The sequence below is a fragment of the Falco biarmicus genome, chromosome Z (genome assembly GCF_023638135.1).
Source record: "Falco biarmicus isolate bFalBia1 chromosome Z, bFalBia1.pri, whole genome shotgun sequence".
NCBI lineage: Eukaryota > Metazoa > Chordata > Aves > Falconiformes > Falconidae > Falco > Falco biarmicus.
The window spans coordinates 60,137,695-60,159,716 of NC_079311.1; the positions used below are offsets into that span (position 1 = coordinate 60,137,695).

General features: G+C 35.5%; 1 protein-coding gene across 6 annotated transcripts in view; it reads right to left on the minus strand.

Annotated features, from left to right (window-relative positions):
* AP3B1 (adaptor related protein complex 3 subunit beta 1) overlaps window positions 1-22,022 on the minus strand; it is a 162,833-nt gene that overhangs the window by 108,456 nt on the left and 32,355 nt on the right. For all 6 annotated transcript variants that reach the window (XM_056324410.1, XM_056324407.1, XM_056324409.1 and 3 more), the window contains exons 6-7: window positions 19,086-19,152; window positions 9,817-9,996 (exon numbers count right to left, since the gene is read on the minus strand). In XM_056324410.1, coding sequence (XP_056180385.1) covers window positions 9,817-9,996; window positions 19,086-19,152 — 247 coding nt within the window. The remainder of the gene's footprint in view (window positions 1-9,816; window positions 9,997-19,085; window positions 19,153-22,022) is intronic.

Below are 22,022 nucleotides of genomic sequence, written 5' to 3' on the forward strand. Positions count from 1 at the left end.
CACAAGCCCTGGGAACAAAGGAGCAAGCTAACTGCAGACCCTTGAGCTGTTGCAGTTGAGATGGCAACCAGATGGACAAAGAGGAACAAACAGCCAGATAAGAGAACGGATAGTGCCGATAAGGAACTTTATTAATTAAGAAAGCCACGTAGGAAGAAACCCCCTAATCTTAGAATAGAAATTGTTGCTATGACAAGGTAAACTAATCAGTTCCTATTGCTTTAACGGTGTGCCTTAAATGTCAACCAATCAGTGTTTTTTATGTTTAAGATTTAACCAATCAGTGTGTAATATGTAGAAGATAGAAATGTATATAATTGTAAGAAAATCACTAATAAAGGGACAACTTGCTTGCATCAAGCTGCGTCCCGTCTCTTCATTCACTGCAGAGGAGTACTGCTTTTAGAGCTGCATTTCTTAAGACCTCAAGACTGTGGCAAAGTCTCACGTTCTGAAGTTGTACAGTTCCACGACTTAAAATTATCTGGAGTTTAGTATCATCCAAACCCAGGTGATCAAGACAGTTAGCACTACCAGTAAGAAATGACTGCATCAGCATGTGGCAATAGTTCACAGGTGCAAGAAATAATATTAAAATTAGGTGAGATTATCAACAGTACTTATTCTTTAGCTTTAAAACACTAGCTTTAGTCTCAGTTTCATTCCAACACACAAGAAAGGCGTTGCACAAAATCCTCCAGTATCTTCTTGGTATTCCCAGCAGTTTTACTGACTGATGTTGTAACATCCCTGTAAACAGCTATCTTCAGGCAACTTTGAGGCATTATTCTGTAAAAGGATTAGTCTTCCAAGTCAGCTTATATTGTGGTATCAATAGCAACTGGAATTGCATGTGCCATACTCACCAAAACATTTTCGCATTTATTTAGAAAAGCTAAATTTTAATGGGGCTAAGCAACCCACAATAAAATTCTACTAGTATGGGGAGATTTTATACACAATTCAAAAAAATTTTCTATATAAAAAGCTTCCAATTTGTAAATATAGCAAGCTTGATACCTCAGCTACACAAAGGTACTAAGACATCTATTCAAGCTTGAGAATCAGACTGTCAAGTGAAATTTAACATCAAGGCACTTTGAGTTGCAGCATTGTTCTTAGTTTTACTGTCTGGCATACATAAAAGCTACATGATAAACAATAAATAGATCAAGCTTCATTTGTAGTTTACTATATTTTTTTCTTGTCATATACATTAAGACTATATCCCTGCACAGTCTGATTTAAACAATACCCTCTATAATCCCAGTGCAGATGTGCATGTTTATTTCATTCTTAAAAAAAAACAAAAAAACCCCAAACCACAAAATTTTTCCCATATAGTATGGTATGTAAACTCATTTATTACATGAAAAACTCTTCAAATACTGTTCAATCCAGCCTCACAGTGGCCCTTAAAAACTCACTTAACTATTCATAACAATTTTGAATACAAACTCAAAAATGTAATGATTTAAAAAAGTGAAAAACTAAAAATTAAAATTCCCAAAATGTTCTTCAGAAAGTCTGTAGTCATCAAAGTTTTATCCTACAGTTCTGAGAAAAGAACAGTGCACAGGTGGAAGTATGGGTTTGAGGACCACTGCACATTAAATTATTCCCAATATATCACAATTACAGGAACATCTGTACTAAGTAACTTCATACCAAACCAATATGAAAACTCAAGAAGTGTTCAAAAGCTTTCTCATTTCCACAAGCAGCAGCAGCTAAGTCTAGGACTGCTGGCTAAAAATAGGGACTAAGAGTTAAATATGCTCCAGTAATTAACATCTTTCTGCAACAACCTCGAATTCCCAATTATTGCTGTTACAAAGTCTCATGATACTTACAGCCAGAATTGAAACAATCAATTATGATTTTTAGATCACTTTCATTTATTCAAAACAGTTCCACTCTTCTCAAAATCAAAGTGAGGCACAAAATAGCTTTCTCTTACCACAACAAACACACTCATTTCAACAGTGTGTGGAAAAAGTATGATAATGAGAGTGCAAAGACAGATTTGCAAAGCAAAGAACAGAAAAAACATTTAGAGCACAAGAGAGGAAGATGAGAAAGTACAAGGAAGAATGAGAAGGGATAAAATAACATTGCAAAAAAATATAGAGAAGGAGCAAAGATGAAGAGATAAAGGGAAAAGACATCATCTGCTTCTGGCTAAAAGTTCCCCTTTTTTACACCCTCCAAGTCCAAAAATTAAAGCGGAATTTGGAACTTCTATTTGTAAGTTTGGTTAAATGCTTGAGCAGTTTCTAGACTTTTTATGATAGTTAAGGTTTAATCTCAGTTTAGATTTCATCTCAGTTTAAGTATCTGAAGAGGCAGAATAAGCCATTCCATCAAGACAGCAAGCATTTATGAACCAACTGTCGAGCAACAGTATCCTTCCATAGGGTTGCATAATAAGTGAATTATAAAGAAAAGCAGGTAATTGTTAGTTACTTTGGGGCTGTAACCAAGAAAAGGGTACTACATGCTCTAGAAGTAGTAGTTACCACCTGTCATGGATTATAAACAAGGTATGGAAGAACAAGAATCTTAAGAGAGATTCAGCCTGTACAGAACTGTAATGGTTCACAAAGCACCTCCTTTTCCAGTGTTTCTCATATACTCTCTAGTTACACCAAATCATGTCTACTTACTCCTTAAAGTGACTCCATTCTCTCTGGAAAAAACATAGGACAAAGGGATCTTTGCCATTTCCCACACATGCAAACACACTCACATCTTTATTTTTGATTTTTCTTTATGTAGCTCTAGGATTCTTTACAGTTACTAAAATGTTTATCCAATATTTAAACCACATTTGGACTACAGCCCTAGCTCTAGATGTTAGTTAGAAGCCTCAGGTTTTCAAGACACAAAATTACTTGAGATCTTCGAAGAATGTTAACTGTACCTAGACTGGCAGGCTGGAAGATGAAAGTCTGTCATCCTCACCAGAAAGTCTGCCCTACTAATCTAAACACAACCTATGAACATTAAACTCTGTATCGCAGGATTTTTTCCCTTCTTCCCGGTGCAAAAGTAGGCAAAGGAGCTGAAAGCACCTTAAACCATCTGTTGATTTGCTTCAGTGATATTCTCAGACCAACAACTGGTAGTATACTTATACTGATAGTGAAAACCATGATGAAAAAGCATGTGTTGCTACCATTCAGGACTAAGTTACCCCCAGCTTTCTTGTCTGGCATTTTTCCAACCACAAACTGGAAAAAGCTTGTGGATATACTATCAAAGAGATGGATGATCCATGACAATTTGAAATTTTTTATATTTACTCTTCCCTGTGGTCCTCTAGGTACATGCCATAACCAATCAAGAATTCTACCTGATATTACAAACAGAAGAAGCGTACAGGCTCAGAATCAGGAGACTAAAACTTCCGCAGAGCAGGGTCTGATCTCATATAGGTCTTCCTCAAACATAGGAAAAATAAAGGTTTGCTTTTGCAAAGAGAAGCTAAGGAATTATAATTATCCAGAGAAAATCTTAGTAGAAAAATGAAAAAAGCCATACAAGTTACTAGACGGGGAACAATATCCCACAGACAGATGCCCAGAACAGAATTTATGAATACTTTGGCATCCAGAAGGGCCTTGAAGTATTCTAAGAACATTAATTTCATAGTGCTCACACAATTTTCTATGAGTAAATATAATTGCAATGGCCAAAATCAAAGCTAGAAATTTTGGTAGCTCATGGGCTGGTGGGGGTCTGGTACATCTGATATATAAATTAGAAATTACTAGCAGTTAAACAGTAGATATTTAGACTTCTACAAAAATATTTCAGTGTTTCCCTCCAAGTAACTTTCATCTCTGTAAATCACTAGACAGAAATAAAAAGCAATTTTAACAATCTATTTGCAAGAGATGACTAGAATGCCTCTTATCCTATGTATAAATAATAATAAATTCCTCATCCCGAGTCAAAAAGGCAAGACTACAGCATTACATGGCATATACAGAAACAGTCAAATTTATGGGAAAATCAGGGGTTGTTTTCATAATTTGAGTGGATATAGATGTCCTAGAGAACTTGCCTACACAGATTCTACACAGTGCTGCTATTCCACTGCAGGTCTGCCATGGGACAAACTGAAACCACAGCAATATACTTCGCTGCAAAGATAAATGGGATTTTTATCTGCAGACTGTACTTCTTTTTTTCCAGCAGTAAGTGCTTGGCAGCCACAAAGCAAGCCAAATCAGTAAATTCATGTGGCTCAAATTTAATTCTCCCTGTCCTTTCAGTTATTCTTCTGCTAGATCAATTCCTTTACCCCGTTTGCCCTAGAAGCACTACCCCTAACACAAAGGAAGAGAGGGAGAAGATGGAGGGAATGTAAAAAGACAGTAATGCTCCCTTTCTGTGACAGAAGAGACTATTATACAGTGGTCATTAAAATAATCTCAATTATATTCATAGTGACCAGAAATTTTTATTCAGAATTTCGAGTAATCGACTTTCCACAATCAACTTGAAGCCATTTTTTGTCTAAATCTATGCTCTAAGTTATTCTCACCTTATTAAGTAGTAACAGTAAGGAAAAATAAAAATGGTATTACAGTAAAATAGCTGTCCAGTCCATTTCAGGCCCCAGATGCTTTACCAAATATCTTCAAGTAACTGAATTTATATTAAACATGAACACCTCCTTATGCCTATCTAAAAGAACACAGCCAGATACTATTGTACTCTGACAAAAAGGGAAACAGTAACTAAATCCAAAATCCTCCAATTCAGATGAAGGATTCTGAAGGGTACACTAAGAATGGAAGAAGTAAATAGTTTAACACATAACTTCACTGTACACTGTTTTCCACTGTTTTCTTTAAATTTTTTTTTTGCTTTTATCAGCCAAATTGGGCTCAAATAAATCTACCCATCTATGTAGTTTCACACTTGCATCTGGAGAGGACAGCTGAATGGAAGTTGAAAATAAGATGACTGCTTTTGATCTCTGGGGAAGAAAGTTTTCTGGCCTCATAAATCTTTTGGGGGGGGGGGGGGGGCGGGGGGGAGGGAAAGGAAATCAGCAATCAGCAAAACTGTTACCTGGTAGAACCACACAGCACAAATACTTATAATGAAACTACAGTAAGGTCTACAATGTACTAACACATAACATATATTGATTTATTATATCCTAAAAAAACTGAATGCAATTCACAGTATTTTTAAATGTGTTCAACTGTCTATGTCTCCTTACTAATCATATTGCAGGAGAGCATGATAAAACTTCTAAATCCTCTATCAAAAGGCTGAGAACAGAAGAGAAATGTGTATTCAGGCTGATAGCTTCCTGTTAAATAGGTAAATTACTTAAAGTGATAAAAATGAAACAAGCTAAAGTACTTTAAAAAGATTCTGTACGTAAATCATTCATTTAATAATGAATCAACCTGAATACACCTTTCCCTTCTTCTGTTCGCCTTCTCAGTATAGGCTTCACAAGTTTTATTATACTCTCCTGCAATAAACCAGCAGAACTGATTCAGAGTACTCGTCACTGAGTTAACAGCTCTACAAAAGTTAAGGGTCTACAGTATTCCCTGTATGCTGTGCTTGAAGCTTTACCATTCACAATTACAGTTCACTCAATGCTCACTCCAACATGGGGAATGAAAAAATAAGTATTTAGAGCACTATCAGACACTGCTTAGACATCTTAAAGTAGCCATTAGGCACCAGATTCTATCACATATAACCATGACCTTCATGGAATACAGTAAGAATTTGGAACTGTAAGATGCTAAGAAAACACTACAAGCACAGGAAACATTTTAAAGGACTTAACAAAATATTAGAGATCACAGGACGGCTGAGGTCAGAAGGAACTTCAGTATTTTGTCAGAGCTAGCTAGCACAAAAATAAATATTTTCAATGTGTTTCTTCTCATAATTCCTTGAGAGCCAGGCTACTTCCCATGAGTCATGGTTTTCGGTATACACATACAAAGACTTGCTATTTTTCTTGTAAAAGTCCTTAATTTAGATTATTCGTTTCAGTCTTAATTTCTGCACCACCTGCCAGTCCCCCACTGCCCTCCCTCCATCAGTTATGTCGAATTCTGAGCACTTTAAATTGAGCAATACTTCAATAATTAATCCTAAAAGTGTAAGCTTGAGACAGGCTTCTCATAAATACTTGTTTATAAATAACTTTTTTCACGACTGAAGCCCTTGACCAGAGTTTATCAGTTTTTTCCAATCTTAACTGAACACCAAGAAAGTTTATTTCTGTAATGTAATTGTCTGAAACAAAGCTGAGCAGACCTGAGAATCACTGTTATTTTGCAAAACTACAGCTCTTAGCTCCATTTTGCTCTCTACAATAACCATAAAAACTTCTGACCAAGTCAGCTGTTTTTAGAAGACATCCTCCGAGACAGCACATGCATTTGTTGATGGATCTATATACCAGGACAGCTGAAGCAGTCGCTACCTCCTGCGATCCTCATCTCCTTGCAGAAACAGGGATGGCTGAACATCTTGAAAATCAGCTCCTGAACAGCTAGATTGCAACTCAATGCATTCATAGAAACCAATGGTAACTGTGTTTTAAACAACTTTATAAATTAGGCTGCAAGCTGTAATGGTTCAGCTGTTTGCAAACAACTTGGCAGTCCTGACAACTCCTGCAATAAGAGCAGGGCAAAACATTTAAGCTAGGATGCATTACAGTGTTAACTGCCATCAGATATGTTGCTTCCCAGAAAACTTGAAATTGTTCTTCCCTATTAGTCTTGAGCATGCATTTTCACTCCAGAATATGAGTGTATTAACAGGAACGAGACATGTTCAAGCTGAATACAGTTCATACGGAAAAAAGGTTATTCCAAAACTGCTATTCACATGTAACTACTTCAGAAACACCCTCTAAGTATTACAAGACAAGTAAGATAAACACAAGAACATTTTCTCACAGCATTCATGATGACAAAAACTATTCTTCAGAGAAGGTAGAGAAGGTAAAAATAGGAATATAAAACCACATATGCTTGGTTAATGGGTAATTTGATTAAAGGTCTGCAATAATTTTGAGCATATTGCTCAAAAAAGGATTTTTCTCCTTAACTGCCAAGTATTCCAAATTTTTCTTTGTGTTTCTAAATGCACAAAAAATCAGTTCAAAACATTACACTATTCCCTGTTGGGAATTAACTCAACTTGAACAAAAGCAGCATGTGCTTCTCAAAAAGGTAAATTTTAGTGAATAAAAATGCAAATATGCATTTTAGCAGCCTTGAATTTATTAATCTGATAGGTTTAATTTCCATTTTCCTGCATCAGCTTTATTTATAAAGTGTCGTGCCCTATAAATATGCTGTTATTTTCTATAGTCAAGCACCCTCTTAACAAATCTTCTCATTAATATGTAAATTTAAAGTCAATCGGTCTTCTCCCTGACAGCACCATGAATTCCTAGTGCACTGTATAATCGGCTTTGACTTGGCATCCACTATTTATCATCAAAGATGTCAGTTAGAAAAATTATGGAAAATGCATTGCAATTGATATGACTGCAATCTACTTTGTCAACACTTAATTGTTCCTCAAATCATACATTTACATATAAACAGCCTAAATACTGATCCATAATGATGCAAATAAACTAAATTAAAAATCTCTTCTAGTACACAAGATGCCCTGTTGTATGATGAGTTCATTTAAGAACCTATTGACAAAGGCATGCATTTCAACTAGCCCCAGAAAAAAAATCTGCTAATTTAATTGCTGAGTAGGTAGACAAACTAAATTTTGCACTGAAACTCATGAAAATGGAAACAAAGTGTTACTAATACTACACCACTGATGATCAATTTCAGGCTGACACAGGCAGTATCATTACACAAACCTTTTATACTCCTAGAGCAGAAGTCACAGCAACAACTGTCATTCATCTAGCTTCACTGAAAAAATGTACATTAAAGTCTTACAGAAACCGAATTCCATCAAGACCTCCAAACTCTCAGTCCAAGACAGGAGGTCATCCTCTTCTACTCTTCCTTTGTCCAAATACAGACTAAAACTGGCTTAAACCGATTGTGAAACTGTAGCTTTAGGAAAAGCAAATTATCAGTTTTGATACTTGCTAAAGGTCAGTGAGAAAAATGCAAGTTACTTCATTTCAATAAGCAACATGTAATAAACACTCTGCCTCAAGAACGTTAGGAAAACATATTAAGTGTCCCATTGTCTAAAAATACTTCCTTTATTTTAAGTAGTTTTCTTGAAAGATGTGTTCATACTTTCCTAACTTTCATCTGAAACGAAAAAGGGTGTTCCAGAACTCAACTGGTAGTGCGAAAATATGATTCTATTTCAGACATTTTTGCGATGTCTCTAGTTTTCTGATCATTATAACCCCTGCTTATTTAAGAAATGAACGTAATTGTAAACTAAATCAGGCTGAAATCAGCCATTTGTCCAAATACATCTCCTAATGATTATTTTCATGTAATAAATTATGGAGATATTAATACTCAACACCACTGTATTTCAGTCTGATTCCTAGGCAAAGGGAATTAAAAAACAGTGTTTGAAAGAATTCAGCGATTGCTGGTGTAATTCTGTATTCCAATGCTGAAAAACAGTAACCTTTAAAAAACTGTTATTTTAAAATAACAATTTTATTTTAAAATAACAATTTTTATTTTAAAATTAAAAAAATGCTTATTACAGACCACAATAATCTGCACTGAAATAATGGTGTCTGAACAGATGTGTTAAGACACATTAGCTGAGCTATACCAAAACTACTTCAAGCTAAATACAGATAAGTAAAATTAAAAAAAAAAAAAAAATAAATCAAAAGATGAAACTTTCTCTAAGGTTTTATATTAATTACAAGTAGGTACCCCAAACATCCTTTTATGGAATTGTAAAGTCCATCTCCAACTACTGCTGTAAAACACTATATATATATATGTGTGTGTGTATATATATGTATACACACGTATATAAATGAATACGTACATCTTTAAATATTAATTACAGTTTTACCATTATTTGAAACTAAGGGCAGTAACACCCCCAAACCTGTAAACAGCACAACCAACCAGAGCTGTGGAGCAATTTTATGCATTCCTTTCCAGAAATATTCTGTATTTTAATTAAAATTGTCATTCAGAGTTAAATACCTATTGAAACCTATGTTGATAGCATCAATTTCTTAAGCTGTCTTCTTTTTCGTTGTTATAAGTGATAGGATTTGTATTTTGAATATCCTTTTTTATAAATTTTAAGGGTATACTCATATTTATCCAGTATAAATGAAAATACCAGAACAATTTTTTATATTGCACATTTCAGAAACTTGTATTTGATTCTCCACACAGTCCCTCAGCAGATTAACCAAGCCTGAACAAGTAATACTATATTCACCATGCTGTGATACTGGTATTCATATCTACAAAGAAAGTAGATTCTACTCAGTTTCAGGACAGAATGGCAAACCTTCCTATCTCTGACTCGCATAAAATCTCCTTGTGCAAAGAACCATGTTGCACAAAGACCCACAAAAACAGGACTCTCTCTCCTGCCCACAGAATGTGCCCATGGTAAATCTGAACAGGTTATAGCCTGGAAGGAGAATTCTCATGCTCTGAAGAAAGGTGGTTGACTTCTCTTAGTGAAGCCTTAGAGAGCTAAGAGTTAGGCATTTGATTTCTATTTTCATTAAAGTCTGCATAAAAATGCATCTTAAAAGACTATATATACCCAACATTAAAAATAAATCAAAATGCAAGCACACAATAGTGATTTTAAAAGTTACAAACTTACCTTCCATGGGCTAACAAACTGTGTACGTGCATATCGAGTTAACATGTGGATAATAACAACTTGACCCCACTCTTCCACATCAACCAGTAAGTTACACAGCTTTCGGTAGTTCTTGTGAATCAGATCTATTCTATCTGGACATACTTCTTCGAATGCCATCACAACGCTCCCAGCTACCAGCTAGAGAATAAAACATATACCAAAAGGTCAGTGTTCCTTCTATGGTTTGTCCACAAGTGAAAATCAGAATTAATACTAGCAATTCTCAGCAATTTCAAGTTGTTTCTATTCAGTGAAAACAACCAACAACAACAAATAACCTAAGTCCACAGAAATGGTACCTTGTATAAAATAGAATTGGGGTAAGTTTATTAGAATGGAGAAAACATTTGCTGTTTCTATTACACACATAAATCTTAGCTTCCAGCCTTGAAGACACAGTGCAATGTAAGCATAATTTTTTTTTCTTACAGTTATAGTTTCCAAATAAATTATCAGAGAACTTGCAATTAACTCAGAAACAACAGGAAACAACAAAAAGTATAATACAGCGATATGCTTGTCAAGGTCTATTGGGACTCTCCTGCCAACACTGGTGTGATCAAACTAAAGGGGAGCTGGGATAAGTTTCCCATCACTATTGGGATCCACACTTCTCTCTTGATATGGCCAAATTAACTGCCATATGAAATTTTGTATTTAGAGTTTCATGAATAGACTTTGCAAAAAAAAGGATAAAAATCAGCAATGTAATACGTATATATACATCAGTATTTTTCCTCAAAGAACACTAGCAGAACCTATGCATGCTGTTCAGCACTTCCCTACCAGTTCCAAAATTACAGGAACAGATCACTTATACCTTATGTCCTCACAAAATTTTTTGCCTCCGTAAGTAGTAAATCTTCATATACACACAAAGGTCCTCATACTGATTATAAAACTAGCTTCCCCCCCCCCCCCCCCCCGAGAAACCTAAACAGATTCTGAACATTCTAACACCTAAAGACTTATTAAAACCTTCTGATAAGGTATTTTCTTTTAAATAGAAAGGAAATATATATTGTGGTTCCTGTTAAAATTCTGGCAGCAGTCTACTGTAACTGTGGGAAAGCCTGAAACACTGATCATGCCTTATAAGGACATGCATTGTGTGCCTGGAATTACTGTTCTTTCTCTCCTAATTGCGTTAATTAAGATTTGTTTTGTGTCAGAGTACATGTTAAGTCAAATAACGAAAGTGATGAGACTTTATATGAAACAGCTGATATGTATGCAGTTAGCATGCATGCAGTATAGCCTTCTGGCAGCAAATTAATGTCATATTCTATCTGAGCACTGGGGATCTGCATTTCAACCTCTAAAATTTCCCCAATGACTTAAAGTAAGCAATTAAATAGAACTGCAGTTTATTGAAATGGTACTTTTTGAGAAATATTAAATACAATGATATTCATATGTTACATTTTTCTTCCTGTATTTGGCTGACATTTGGTTTATTAGTATGCGTCCAACATTACAATTGGGCTCAGAATATAGTCTTGCTATTATGCTAAACAAGTTTCAGGCTCTGTGGGGATTTTATGAATTACCAATAAGAATAAACGTGAAGTTGCATTTATTGTCTCCAGGCCTGTCCACATACTGGTACCTGCTGGTCCCAGCAAGTATACAACTCATTCCAGGGAGCAAAATTTGATTATTTGATAGAGCTAAATAAAACACACTTTATATCTAAAATAATTTGCTGGGGTTTACCGTATCACAATAACAATACCTTTTTTTTTTTATGTTGTACTAAACTTCCTTCTAAATAACGTGCTGCAGCAAGCTATTCTGTAATTAAAAACTGCTGCAAGTTAATGCTTAGGTGTGGGTTCAAAGCTCAGCAGAAGACAGTGGTTAACACCAGGCAAATAAACTACCAGTCCTGAGCAGGTATTCAATTAGGCCAGATAAACTGTGGATGGAAGAGAGGAAGGGTGGGAAGAGTTAGAACTTGATCACAGCAAAGCAATTTTATCAGGACACAAATCTCTGAAATACAGTTAAGGTCAGCTTGTAGAGGACAGTGTGACAGACCTGAAGTTTTTAGAAGAAAGGAATGACACTTTCAGACCACAGTGACTTTTTTTTTTGTCACCATCCCATAGACTTTATTACAGATATTCTACTCCTCCACACTACAAGACAGTACACAGTCTCTTGACAGGTTTGACATACAAGGGGAGGAAAGGAGGGGGACAGAGAGACTGACACACAGATCAATTTATGAGTATAAGCACAGTCACAGCCTAGTATTTAAAAATACCAGTTTAGGTTCACAGGTGAAGGACAACACAGATCTTGGTTTCCAACTGTATTTATGGAGTGGATACCCTTGCCTTTTACTGCCACTAATACTGCACACACATTTTGCTGTCTCTCTCTTTTACTTGGATATGATACAGTTTGAAAGCTGACAAAATAATACATATAGCACTAGTTTAGGTCTTTAAAAACTGAGCACATATCTTATGAACAGTGCTGGCTTTTTAAAAGTTCAGTTACTGTGAGGAAAACACAACAATTTGATACAAAGAAATAGTCATACTGAAATACAAGAATTCTAAATAATTACTTATTTCAATTCACATCAGTGACCTACTCAAGTTTACAATGAGAATACTGTCACTTGTGAATGCTTAAAAGATATTTCTAAAAATTTGAACATACACTATGAAATGCAAGCTGGATGACTGTGGGTGACAAGTGGAAACACTGGATGAACAAGCATTTTATTCCTGTAGTGAGTCCCTAGATTTACAAGTTGATATAGGAATTGCCATACATCATGACACTAAAGACCATGCCCCATTATTGCATTTTCCCAAATTAGGCTTTTCATTTGAAAGGCAGAAGGGGGCAGGGTGAGAATGTAAGACTGTTTGAAAATGCACGGGTAACAAGAGAATTTATCTGAGGAAGTTTCCTAATGCTTTCTTAATAAGGTATTATTTCCTAGTTGACACTGTTTCCCCTATAGTAGATCCTATAATACATCTAAACATCAAAGGAACAGCTAATAATATTTGTTTATTAAATGCTCAACATTCCATAAAAATATTTAGAATTAAACAAAATGATCCAATCAGAATATAAAACAAAAAAATATCGGTTTCCAAAAAACAGTCAGTTAATTTCCATCTCACTGTGTCAATAGTAGCTTTTTGTATAAGGAGAAAATATAAATCACTCCAACAAAACTAGCAATGAGCTCATCAAATTCAAATGCCGCTTTCCATTTATGTATTTTTTATATTAAAGCAATAAACATGGTTCATTTGTCTCCCACTGGCTGCCACGTTTTTCTCTGCTGTTGCTATGAACTTCAGCCATTAGCTGTGCTCCAAGGTAAACTATATGAACCATCAACAAAAGTGACACCCAATCTATGGAGTTCATATTTTCTCCAGATTATCTATGCTAGTTGACAAGCTGGTAATGAAAAAAATCACACTAAGCAAATGGTTCCTCTAATAACAATAAATTTTCTATAAAATTATGAAGGGTACAAAATGTTTCCTTGCATCTATTTTGTCATGAATTCTAATTAACGCTGCAAAAACCTGAGAGTGCTGGGTCATCACAAGAAGTGTATCAAGGTTTGATTGATAATACAGTGCAAGTTGGCCTATGCTGCCAAGATTCCTCTCCTTTAAATTAATGGCCACCCCACCTGCCCTAATCATACAGCCCAAATGATATTCCTGTTCTTATTTCAATTTTCTGGAGGCAAGGAAACTGGAAAAGATCAGTCATTTATCTTCTAATAGCTGGATAATAGATCTATCACAATAAAACATCTGCACAAACTCAGTAATTTTTTTCCACAAAAGTGAAGCTTTTTACCAACATTAAATCAATAAGTTAAGAAAACATTGTCTTATTCACACATTTGGGTTCTAAACTAAAATATTAACAGAAGCCTATTGTTGAAAAGTAGCAAGCCCAGCTTTCTTTCCCCATCGTACCCAATTACACTTAGATTAAAAGATCATGATCCTCATTGCAAAGCCATCACCAATTCTTAAGATCATTTTTTAATCAAAGAGGTCTCACTTTACAAGAATCTGTACTTCATCTAATAACCATGCAGTCAGCAAAAGAAATCTCAGTACTCACGCATTTGTATAAAGTCTTTTTATCCTCAAAATAAAACAGATATGAAGTTGCATCTGTTATACTTCAGAGTAAATAATTGCACCAGAACAGAATAACGAGTTATTAAAATATCAGAAGCAGTTTAATGTGATTAAAATAAATAATATTTTTTCCTTTAATGAGAATAATCAAAGGCTAAAGAAAAAATTAGCCTTTAGCAAAGAGTTTAAGTCTTAACTAGTAATAAATAGATTCCATTCAATAAGCTAATTTATTGTCACTCTTCACCCAAAACTTGTATCTACCCCTTCCTATATGACTTCACAACAGAGGTTTCTGGGAACACAACAGCAGGAGTACATACGGGGGCATCAACGAGCATCTGCAAGTCTGGCCAACATGTTTTGAAATTTCCCTCTAACGTTCTTCTGTCTTAGATTCTGAGTTCAATAGCAGTGCTGCACCCTGTATACTACCTGGTCCCAGAAAGGGAACTGTAATAGCAACTGCTATATAGCACAAAATATATGTGGCCACTTACTAACCCAGTTCTCTGGATGGGGCTGAATAAAACTCATTTTATCATGCATCACATGCATTTATTTCCACACAAACATCATAAACCTTCCTTATGACAGAGGTATCTGGCCAAACAAAATAAAACCAGATAAACGTTAAAGACTGAAACCTGCAATAAATTTGGACATTTTTAGTATGTCCAGCACCCATAAAACTCCATCCCAGCTAGAAGTCAATCATCTGCCTTCTCTTTTTAGATGCAATTTTAGATACACTTTGTGATACTTTAGTGTAGACTGAAGAATGCAAGTCCCAAGTTCTTTTCACTCCACAGGTTTGGACACTGGACATTATTCCTTTTCAATATCAACATGGATTTTGTTTCTTTTTAACCATTGTAACTCAGGTATCATTAATGAACTTTATTTTTATTGTTTACACCGAGAATTGTAAAATACACAGGGCACACAATGCAGTTCTAGAGTCCTTCACAGTATGCCAAAAGCAACACAAGCAACAAATCCTGCCTCGAACTCTATGCCCCAAAGCTAGATCATCAGGCTCATTAAGTGAATGGAAAAAATAGAATTAAGAGTGAAGTGATAGAGAATCAACCAAAAAAGAAAAAGGAAACTAGTTTCCTCTAAAACACCCAATTATACCTTCACACATGACTACATGACTAGCTGTATTACTTTCTGAGAAAATCATTTTAGCATAAAATACACACATGCTCTAATCTTCATTTCTACATAAAATCATGTCAGCTGCTTAATTATCTAGAATTACTAGCAAAATAGAATGAGCAGGCATTCATGTTCTTGTATCTGCTTTTCAAAGTCTGAGGTACTTTCTTCTGTAAAGCAAGGGTAAAAACATAACCAGAAGTTTCTTAAGTCTCTATAATAAAAATACTTGTAAACATCTTACCTGTTTAAGCATTGAATACACTGGCACAAAATCAGAGCTTTGTTGATACATTCTAATTCCCAGTTAGCTACCCTTGAGGGTACGTTAATGATGGTTTGCACCTGATAATTTTGCATCTTAGATTAACTGAGGGCTTGGCTTTTAATTGAATCTTCATGTTAAGTCACTTAAGGACTACAGCGATCTTTCATTTATCTCACCAGAAATTTTAATGAAGTGCTGGGTTAAGGTTAGATCTCATCTTATTTTAAGTTTTGCTTACCACAGCTTATATTAAAATTTACTACTGATTGAGACCTAAAAAATGAACACATTTTATACAGTCTGATAAAATGGCTTAATTTTACTGCAGCAAAAATCCCATCCAGTTTTTTGCTATTTCAAATATAAAATGACTTGGACTAACTTAAATACATTGAGCCTTTTCTGTGCAATACAAACTGCATTAATAATCCACAATAGCATGTTCTCTCTGAAAAAAAAAATCTGGTTTATGTAAATTTAGAGGCATCTGCACTTAGTAGCTATTCTGTCTCACTTTAATGAAGAGATTATGTCAGTAAATTTCAAAAACCCCGCATGGTATAAATGGTTATAGAAGATAATTATGAGTACAAGTTTAGATTTTATTAAAGCAAAGTCTCAAACATCACTTGAACAACATTCAACTGTTATATACATCATTAATGTTAATAATTATACTCTACTTTCAAACACGTCTAAAACAAATGGAATAAGAACAAAAAACCAAAAAAAAAAATCACAAGGTGGATTTTCCCACATCCAGTTATTACCTACAATGCATTATGGCTTGTCTGAGGATTATCAGGCATTAGGTACACAGAATTGCCAGAAGTAACTTGAAAATTCCATCAAAAGAAAAAAAGGAGAACCACTGATGTTCAACAATTCCCAAAGTCACCAAGATGCTCCCACTCTGGTAAAGATCTTATTTAATGAAGACACCATCACTTTCCCAACAAATTGATGTGCTGATGTTAGCTTAAAACTATCAGGAGATGACAACCAGTATTGATACAAGGGAACAGCTTCTGTGCATTTAAATCGGAGGAATCTAAAGGTTAGTGTCAAATAAACACTTGAGGTCTGAGTTCCACATTATCACCCTAGAAATTTCAGGTTATCTGACTGTCAAACAAGCAATGGGAGCTGCAAAAAAACTGAGAAATACCATTAATCAAACACACGCACTTCATAAAGTTATGACAGAACGCTGCTATGTCCAAGTTTTAGAACATTTCTAGAATTCCTGTGGCAACAAACCCGACTTCACTTTCTTCACAAAGACTGCAAAATACTTCCTAAAAACTTCTGTCTTTATGCATGTAGGAACTTTTTCTTTTATGCTAAGTGTATTAAATTAAGCTTCCCTTACAGAACACAAAAAGGTGTTTCAAATTAATAAAAGTTTCCCAAGAGGAGTTTAAATAAGACTTAAAAAGTAGTCAACCTAATGCTTTATAGGCTACATATGTACACACCTGTACCTAAGGGCCACCACTCACAAGCCTGCATCTCCTCCCATTTTAAAAGCTAAAAGTAGCTATACACAGCAGTCTATTTCTCCCACTGCGAGAAAATTGCTGTGTTCTCCAATTAGAAGCAAAGAATAAATTTATTCAGATTGGAGTTACCTGCTAATAAAACACTTCTGTGCTACGTGCCGTCTGTCACTAAGTGTGGAGGCTTTCTGGAAACATTCAGTGGAACACAACAATAGGTAACTACTTAAGGTGAAGCTTTTCTGTGCTAGAAGCTTTTCTGTCCTCCCAAAGCTATTAAGGATTAAAGAGAGATCAATCCACTTTAGATCACAAACAGCTGTGGAGTCTGGGGTGAAAGAGCAGGTATCAATTCTCAGGTTTGATTTAGAGAGTCCTGAAGAGAGCTCTGTACGATTCCTTTTCAGAATAATAATTCTTCATGTTGCTTCCTGAAAAAAATAAAACTTCTCAAGCTGGGATGTCTCAACTCAGGCTGGAATCAGGTCTTGCTAGGGAACAGACCAAGAGGAATCAGAGGGAGGAAAAAGTTGCAGTTAACCATATTATGTCTCCAAAGAGGCCCAAGAAGACCCAGTTCTAGACCATCATTCTTAGCTTCTAATGTGCTAACAAAACAGCATAACTTTGACCATTGCTTCAGCTGATATCTTCATAAATACAATGTCCATTATTCAGAGTCACAGACGCACTGCAATTGCGGCACATACTAAGCAATGAGCATTAATCCTCCTATAAGTAACTCCAAATGCCAGGATCAGTGTGCTGGGGAAAAAGAAGGTCCAAACTTACTCTGTACTTTCTTCCTTTAACATTTTCTTAAAAGTAAGTTGTAAATGACTAGTTGTTGGATAACCTGCCATTTACCATAAGCAATAAGGACTCAGAAACAGAGTGAGAACTCCAGTATTTTATTTTCCTGACATGAGCAATAAAAAGAAACAGAGATGGCTTCTCATGCCTCTATGCCTCCACAGGTATAAAGAATCTAATCTCACATTCACAGACTACATGCACACCAAGAGCATGAACCACGAAAAGAAAATACACAAAAAAACAGTGGGGAGGGGCAACTCCACAGAAGCACAAAGGCCTCTGACAAATGAGTACAGGTTAAGCCTGGATGCAGTCAGGGAACTAACTGACTGATTTACTGTCTGCTGAGGTATTAAGCCCTGACTTCTCCTTCAGTAACCCTTCAGTGGAAGTTCCAAGATGTGTTTTAGAGAACAGTACCATTTATGTCCTGAACACCTGGGCTGTATTAGAACAACAGACAACACACTCCTGTGTGTTACAAAAACACTTGGCAAACAGGAGAGGAAGCAACACAGTATTTGGTACCTAGAAATACTTCCATTTACTCAAAAAGATTACATTCCCTAAAGTAGTAATCTGAAAAAGAATAATACAAGAGTGTTTTAAGTTACAAAACTCTGTTTTGTATTTTAATTCTGTCTTTCACTCTTTGCTTCATTACCCTTCTGGCTTAGACTTGGGAAACTTATTTGTAGGGTACAGGAATAAAAATAAGGTGCGTGACCATTGTGAGACACCCAGGAGTTCATACAGAAAATTCGTATCTATATAGGGGAGCCAAAATACAAGTGTTAAATTTACAGAAATTGTCCAAGGACATTGGTTTTATTTAACAGATTGCAAGTGAGGATATTTGCAAGAACAAACAAGTGCACAGCAATTATCATTGTTTAACACATGTACACACTACAGGGCAGGCTGACACCAACAGGCATACTGTGCATCATACAGAAGTAACTTACTCTTACAGTACCGCAAACGAATTGGTGTACCTAGCTGACTTCCCAATGTAAAAGTATTTATACATAGATAACTGTACAGCAATTCATGTATTTGTATAACTTTATCAAAATTAAGTTTAAAGAAGCATACATAAACCATGCTAACAAAACCAGATTAAGAATACCCATGATGCAAGTAAAAATAGAAGCCATTAAAGGAGATGGTCACTATTACAGTCATAGCATAAAGCACAAATACACAATGATAATTCCATCTAAAAACATAAAATCACATCAGAAATGGTCAGGAAAGTGTATGATGTACTGCTGAATGACAGCCTCAGGAGTAAACTCTAAAAATTATATACATATGTAATAGCATATTGTTTCTTACCGTACTTCTATCCTTCAACAGCTTTTCTATCACTTCAATTAACATGTCCTTTTGCTCTGGATCAAGACTAAAAGGAAAAATAAAAATTATTTTTACTCGTTTGGTCAGACATATCCAAAATCAAAAGAAGTTAGGTTTGTTGACCTTTAGACGCAAGCTGGGAACCAAGTACATTGACAAAACCACTTCTAGAAAAAATCAAGTATTCCAAAGAACTGCTTATAAAAGAACTTGACTGAAAGTAAAATTAATAATGGAACACAGAACTGAATTGAATGAGTATAAAATTAAATAATAAAGATTATCTTTATATTATACCACTTATGTGTGTTCCATAAGAATATTAATACCTAAACTCATAAAAATTTTACAATTTAAGAAACATTAAAACAGGCCAGCCCATTAGGGAGAATTTGACTGAGCTTCAGATGTTAAATCACAAGGATCTCATGCTTTTGTAGAAAGGAATTTCAGCATGAATGAATTCAGCAGCGAATGAACATTAGGCCAAAGCAGAACTAATCATACCTTTATTATCTAATTATCAATATAATGCTTCAAGTAAAACACTTTGTTAACTTCACTAATTTTAGTCAGAAGTATGGGAACTCAAAAACTTGGACACTGTATTCAAGTGTACCTACACAAAGTTGGTGTGCAAGCTGATGAAAAAGACTACTTGAAGTCCTATATAAATAGGGAAAACAAAGGAAAAACAAATGGTTGCAAACAAAAATCTTTGTCTCGTAATTTTCACATTCAAAAAAGCAGAGAAAAAATTACCAGAAGGTACGCATTATTGTAAAACTTGCTTCTTAGGTAAGTAAAGGACCAATTTTTCATTCCAGCTGCTTCTCCATCATGGATCTAAGAGGCATGGAATAATTCAGAGCCAAGGCAGAAGAAAATACAGAAGTGTAGTATAGTAGGTGCAAAGATCCATACAGATGTGTAGCCCTATGCATTTGAAAAGCCACTTCAGTGTGGATACAATTACAGGTAAGGAAGCATTTGGCCATTAATAAGTTTCAGTTTTAATGCTGAGTGATGAACTGCCCTAATGCACAGTGTATCCTTTCCAGCTATAGATTCACAAAGTGAGTATCTATCTGCACACCACGTCACTAAGGCTCTAATTCCTAGCAATACTAGAACATACTAAATGGATATCAAGACTTCATTAGAAGCCACCAGCAGCAGCAAAGCAACATCAGTGTTCCAAAAGTACTTCCACAATCACATTTTGTTTCAACTTCTATTTTTGTCAAAATAGATTTACTGGATCTTCTGCTAAGGACCAAAACCTTCACAGGAAAAGCAAAAAGTCTTTCTAATAGGACTTATTTCAAATTAAATTTTATACCAGTTTTGAAAAAGAGAGAAAGTAGTGAGTATTTATTACTCAGAAACTTTGAAAAATGCCAATTTTGTTATATGATCAAGAAAATCTTCAGTAAGGCTTTTGATTCCTCCCACTCCTCTTTTCTGATGTTTTAGATAAGGAAGGCAGCATTCTTGGAGAGAAAATAAATGAACAGGCTAAAGAGCTCAGAGTGATAAGCTCCCACTATGGTATCTACTAGTAATAGTATGGAATCTGTTAATACTACTGATGGGACTTAAAAAGCCCTTTTCCAAATCTTGTTGCAAGCGGGTGCAAGTACATGGCAGCATCTTCTACTGTTAGACAGAAGATACTAATAGCTTTGAAATGCACTCTATGTGAAATAAGCAAGAGGTCTGACACTTTCAATGATAAAATTTCTCCAATATACCTGGTTGATTGTATCGTCCATACTATGCCTGAAATCTTTTGTTTGATATGTAAGCTTCCTGCTCTTAGAATTGATGAACCACTAATGAACAAGTTCTTTAGGTCAGACATCCATTCAAACACCATGACACTAAATGCAAGGAAGACTGGAGTACTGAACCTGCATTCAGAAGTCTGACTGGAGCACTAACTGAACTACAGGACTATCAAACAGGTAAGGAAGTCATGGAAACCAGAAAGTAAATAGAGTATACAGGCACTATCAGAATAAACTGTTATTTCTTCTTACTCAAATGCTTGCAGAAGACTGAGTAATTAGATGTTGACTGATCTTCACATCAAAAACCCATCTCCTCCAGAATTCTGGTTTTCATCAACTTCAGAGTGAGTCTTCTGAAATTACCTGCTCATTAAATAGGCCAAAACCCAGCCCTGCCACCAGTACATGATCTGTATCAGTGAGTTGCAAAGCTACAAGTTGTGACCCTTGTCGAAATATCTGCTGAGACTGCCTGTTACAGACTTTTTATTTGAAGGCATGCCAACTGGGCCTGCCTGTGGACAGGTTCATTTGATAGCCCCTTCACCAGTTACCAGTGCTGCTGCTACTTCAAGTGATTCAGAAAACTATACTCTCTCCCTGTATCCTGAGGTAAACCAGTGCTATCAGATAGGGCATTTGTACAAGTATATTATGAAAACTCGACAATAAAAGTTTTCTGCTTTCTACACGCAGTTCCCAAATCCTGCTACCATGGACAGAACTGTTAGTTACAACCTCACAAGAAACCATGAAGCTTATTCTAGTTCAGGTAAGGCGGAATTTGCAGCTACAGCAGTTTGAAAACTTGCATTATGACAACTAGGATGTCTGCATGAAGCAAAAACTTGTGAAGAACGTACAGGCCCTCTAAACACAGAGCTGCAGTTTCATTAGTTTTCCTTTGCTATGTGAGCTAGATGTCCATTTTACCACCAGTCAGGAATTCATAGAAGCTAGAAGGGAGCGAGGCCAGCTACTCCAGATTAAGCTGCTGTACTTTTCACCGTGAAAAAATACTTTTTTATTGTATTTGCAAGGATGACTTCAAAATCTTGCCACTAATATCATATAAGCACAGGATACCATATGAACTAGAGATAAAAGCCGTAAGTTTTATTTA